Source organism: Limulus polyphemus, unplaced genomic scaffold (assembly GCF_000517525.1).
Source record: "Limulus polyphemus unplaced genomic scaffold, Limulus_polyphemus-2.1.2 Scaffold667, whole genome shotgun sequence".
NCBI lineage: Eukaryota > Metazoa > Arthropoda > Merostomata > Xiphosura > Limulidae > Limulus > Limulus polyphemus.
In genome coordinates this window covers 428,291-432,781 of record NW_013666277.1, presented here as the reverse complement: position 1 = coordinate 432,781, position 4,491 = coordinate 428,291, and the positions used below count along the sequence as shown (strand labels likewise).

General features: G+C 36.7%; 1 protein-coding gene across 1 annotated transcript in view; it reads right to left on the bottom strand.

Annotated features, from left to right (window-relative positions):
- LOC106459841 (kinesin-like protein KIF19) overlaps positions 1-4,491 on the bottom strand; it is a 33,989-nt gene that overhangs the window by 21,630 nt on the left and 7,868 nt on the right. The window contains exons 3-6 of the mRNA XM_022386384.1: positions 3,904-4,017; positions 3,077-3,164; positions 2,705-2,841; positions 2,280-2,405 (exon numbers count right to left, since the gene is read on the bottom strand). Coding sequence (XP_022242092.1) covers positions 2,280-2,405; positions 2,705-2,841; positions 3,077-3,164; positions 3,904-4,017 — 465 coding nt within the window. The remainder of the gene's footprint in view (positions 1-2,279; positions 2,406-2,704; positions 2,842-3,076; positions 3,165-3,903; positions 4,018-4,491) is intronic.

Here is a 4,491-nt window from a genome sequence, read left to right as displayed (position 1 = left end):
CATCCTCTACAGTCCGACCCTCCAAAACTAAAAGTTTGAACCACCTTAAATCAAACTAGAGTATCTATAAATTATGACCCTCCAATATTCCCATCCTCTACAGTCCGACCCTCCAAAACTAAAAGTTTGAACCATTTTAAATCAAACTAGAGTATCTATAAATTATGACCCTCCAATATTCCCATCCTCTACAGTCCGACCCTCCAAAACTAAAAGTTTGAACCATTTTAAATCAAACTAGAGTATCTATGTAAATACCTTAAGTTTGTTTATTTATTTCCCATTATTTTCTGACACTTATTAAATAAAAGAAAACAATAATAAGCAGGGGGCGTTGAAGGGCAAAAGGCTAATTGACAAAGAAAGGGCATCTTTCAAACAACGTTAAAAAATCGTTTTTTTTTATGGGGGAGGGAGGTTGTTTTATGAGACTATGGGGATTGTGGATTGCCCGCAAACACATAAGGTAAAAAGTCATAAGAAATAAACAAATCATATTTTATTCCTATTCAATTGGACTTATAAATACTTTTTGAAACCTAAAAGTGAGCACTGAATTATTGTATACTAACATATATAGTTGCCTATCATGGTTTGTTTTTTTTTTACTGTAAGGACCTACATAATAACATGCAGTAAGCAAGGCGTGGAATCAGACGTCTTTTAGTAGTTATGGGCAATTTTTATAACAGAGAAAAGGGACACTTTTGGGTCATAAGAGCAGAAAGGCAGGGACTTGAGCTCACCCAGCCAACTCACCTGCTTACGTCACTGGTGTTAACGTCACTTTTAATTATAAGCTGTCAGCAAATCAGTATTCTACAACTGGTCAAATGGATATTGTTGCGTCAGCGAGGTCACGTGACTAGTGTCACGCCACTTCTTTCTCGAACCTTCGGGAGATTACTAGATTGAGGGTAGTCTGGTATATATATAAGAGGGTGACAACGTGACGGAACAATGTGTGTAGGTAGTGAGTAATTGATCTGCAGTGAGAAAGTATTGTTGAATTTAACGTTCGTTATAGCGTTTGTTTTAGCGCGAATGGTGAAATCAAGTGTATCGTGAAGTTATATTCAGAAAGAATAAACCAGTTTTATTAAGTAAGGACTTGTGTCGCTAAAGTTTCGTCGGAACGAAGTTACGGAAAGTTAATTAACAAACGGAGACGTAACAATATATATTGAACAAGTGTTAGTCGGTATATTTTTTGGACTATGAGATTTAAATGTGACTTTTTATTTAACTTCTGTCCCACAAAGACTTAACTCGTTTATAAATGTTGTGAAAAATTTTCAGCTCTTATCTTATCTTTGTTTCTGTTGTTAAGCGCAAAGCTGCACACTGAGCTATATTCATTGCATGGATCGAACCACAATTTTTATTCCACAAACATGCCCATAAGTACCAACTCGTAATTTTATAGACTGGCTCCGCTTCTCCGCTAAGCATTTTTACTGCACCGTGCATCAACTTTCGTGTCTAGATTCTTATAATAATGTACAAGATATATTCGCTTAATAAACCACGGATCAGTAAGGGTTATCATGGAGGTTTGTGTCACACTGTAATTGTTTACTGAAATCGCAAAGTAACATTGGAAAATTTTATCCTTTTCAAACCCCCTTGCCATCCAGTGGTACAGCCGCATGTCTGCGGACTTACAACGCTAGAAACCGGGTTTCGATACCCGTGGTTGGCAGAGCACAGATAACCCTTTGTGTAGCTTTGTACTTAACTTCAAACAAACAAACAAATCAAAAACCCCTTTTAAGTACATTTCCATATTCTACGTCTGTCTGTCTGATTGTTGTTGTTAAGCGCAAAGCTACACAATGTGCTATCTGTGCTGTTGTGCCTAACACGGGTATCGAAACCCGGTTTTCAGTGTTATAAACCTTCACTGAGGGTCATATATTCTATGTCAGTGGTTCACAACGTTTGTCCAACACAGGACCAATTGGTTCCGTTCCCAAAATTTTACAGATCACTTCGTACAATATCAGCTTTTTAAATAACTTTTCTGTTACGTTATAAAATAATACAGTCCAGTGACAATATTTTAAAACACACACTTTTAACCCTTCTTGTGGACCGGTTGAAATCTCCCTGTGGGCTGACTGTTGGAAACCTCTGATCTATGTAGTCACTATAGTACCATGATACAAGAAAAAATTAAGCCTTGAATCATACAACATTTACAAGTATCTTGAGTTAAGATTAATAAGAACGAAATTTTATTTTATACGATAAAGTTAGAGGTCGCTCAGTGTTACTACCTCATATTCGTTAGAAACTGATACTTCCGATAGTCCTATCACCTGGTGGTTCCCTTGTGAATCTTCCCGGAGGTCAAGTTGTCCAGAATGGGAATTCAGAAGATCACGTATGTTTTCATTATAAACCTGCAAAACATAATCAGTTAAATAACGCTCAACGTTATGATGTGTGTCTATCGCGAGGATAAAAACAAAGGAATGAAAAATGGAACAATGGAGAACCTCACCTCCAGATATGACATTTTGACCTCTTTTGATGCGGCATTGGAAAATGGAACAGTGATAAACCTTACCTCCAGATATGACATTTTGACCTCGTTGGATTTGGCATTGGAAAATGGAACAGTGATAAACCTTACCTCCAGATATGACATTTTGACCTCGTTGGATGTGGCATTGGAAAATGGAACAGTGATAAACCTTACCTCCAAATATGACATTTTGACCTCGTAGGATGTGGCATCACTATTGTTTCGAACTTCTTTGAAGAGGTCACTTAGAGCCCTCACCATAATTCCCGGATCTTGATCCGTGCCAACCATTGTATGGGTTTTCCCAGCACCTACGGATAAGTAATAACCAAATAATCTCCGAGGATTAGTGACCAAATCATCTCTGATGCAAACTTAATTTTGTATCTCTCCTTAAACTTTTTTTTTTCTGCTTAGATTTTCTGATTTGAATGTATAACCGATACAATTACGTTGTGGATTTTTCTATTCGAGATGCTTGAATATATGTGTGTGTGTTGTTAACAATTCATAAATACCGAAAGTTTGAGATATGAACAAACTCACCAGTGGCTCCGTAAGCGAATACCGTAGCATTGTATCCTTTCATGACGTTGTCCACGAGCTGTTTAGTGGTTTTGATGTACACTTCCTCCTGTAAGTACAGAACAGAAAGTATCTTTTATATGCGGAAACATCTGTTAGCTGAGTTATTGCACACATCTTAAAATATAACGTTGATAAACGGAAACATCGGCACATGTAGATATGTAGATCTCGAAAGTCGAGTTGTTCAAAACTTGAAAATAGCGTTGATAACTGGACCAATTGTTGGTTGAGATGTTGCAAAGGAAATATCTGCTGAAGCTTTTCGCCAGACACTAATCTTTTGCCGCCAAAAAAAGAATTTCTATACAATCTACGCATCCTTCAGTAGATCTGTGACATTTCCTGATTGGCTTAAGGACATGCCAATCAGTGATTGCCTTACCGGCCTACGTTTACAAGCTGTACTATTTCCTATAGATCATTTTCCAGACGTTTCTGCTATGATTAGTGTAGACTTGAATTATTTTCACCAAATAATTTAAAAAGAACTAGCCAACGAAGGAATAAAGTTATAACTATATTTTTGAAGAAAAGGAAATAAAAGCAAGCTCTAATTCCTAATTGAATTTCACAATCTCTCTAAGTGAAAATAAAAAGTAAAAAAAAAAACTGCATTGACTCACTGTTAAAACTGTGATAATTAAGTGCATTATCTTTGGTTTTAATAGTTTTGATCTGCTAGAATTACTTAAAGATACAGACGTGATACCTGATGCATCTAAGTTCCTGTGTTTACATTAATCTTATAACTCTAACATTATAATACGAAATCACGGTTAACCAACCTGTGTTGTCTTGCCATCGAAGGCCCAGTCGAATACAAATCGTTTCTCGTGAGATCTTTTGGCACGTAAAACATCGGCGGTATTCCGTGCTTGTGGGTTTTGAAATATGACTATCTGAGAACGAGAATAAAACAAAATATCTTCAAGTATAAGCCTACTTAAGGTTCGACAAATTTCAGTACCAATTTAAGATGTTTTTTTTTTTCTTTTATGTCATGTTATGTAAACATGAAGCTTTATTGTAAGTCTTCTGTAACTATGTGAATAGATGTTAAATAACAATCAGCTAGTGGGATTTCACCAGTTACTCGACCCAAATTTGTGACAACGAGACGCGAACCATGGTCACTAGGCCACGCCAAGTCACTGTACACAGTAAAAGCTATTAAAGTTTAGACAACTTAGTGCACACTAAACATCAAGTAAAAATGGACTCCATCTCTTCGGTTCTCTTTCGGCTACAGTAATATTATTTTTCGGCAACGTGCAGAAACCGTTCCTCAAACTTCACATCTAGGTTTGGTTTGGTTTGTTTTGAATTTCGCGTAAAGCTGCACGTGGGCTTTCTGAGCTAGTCTTCTCTAATTT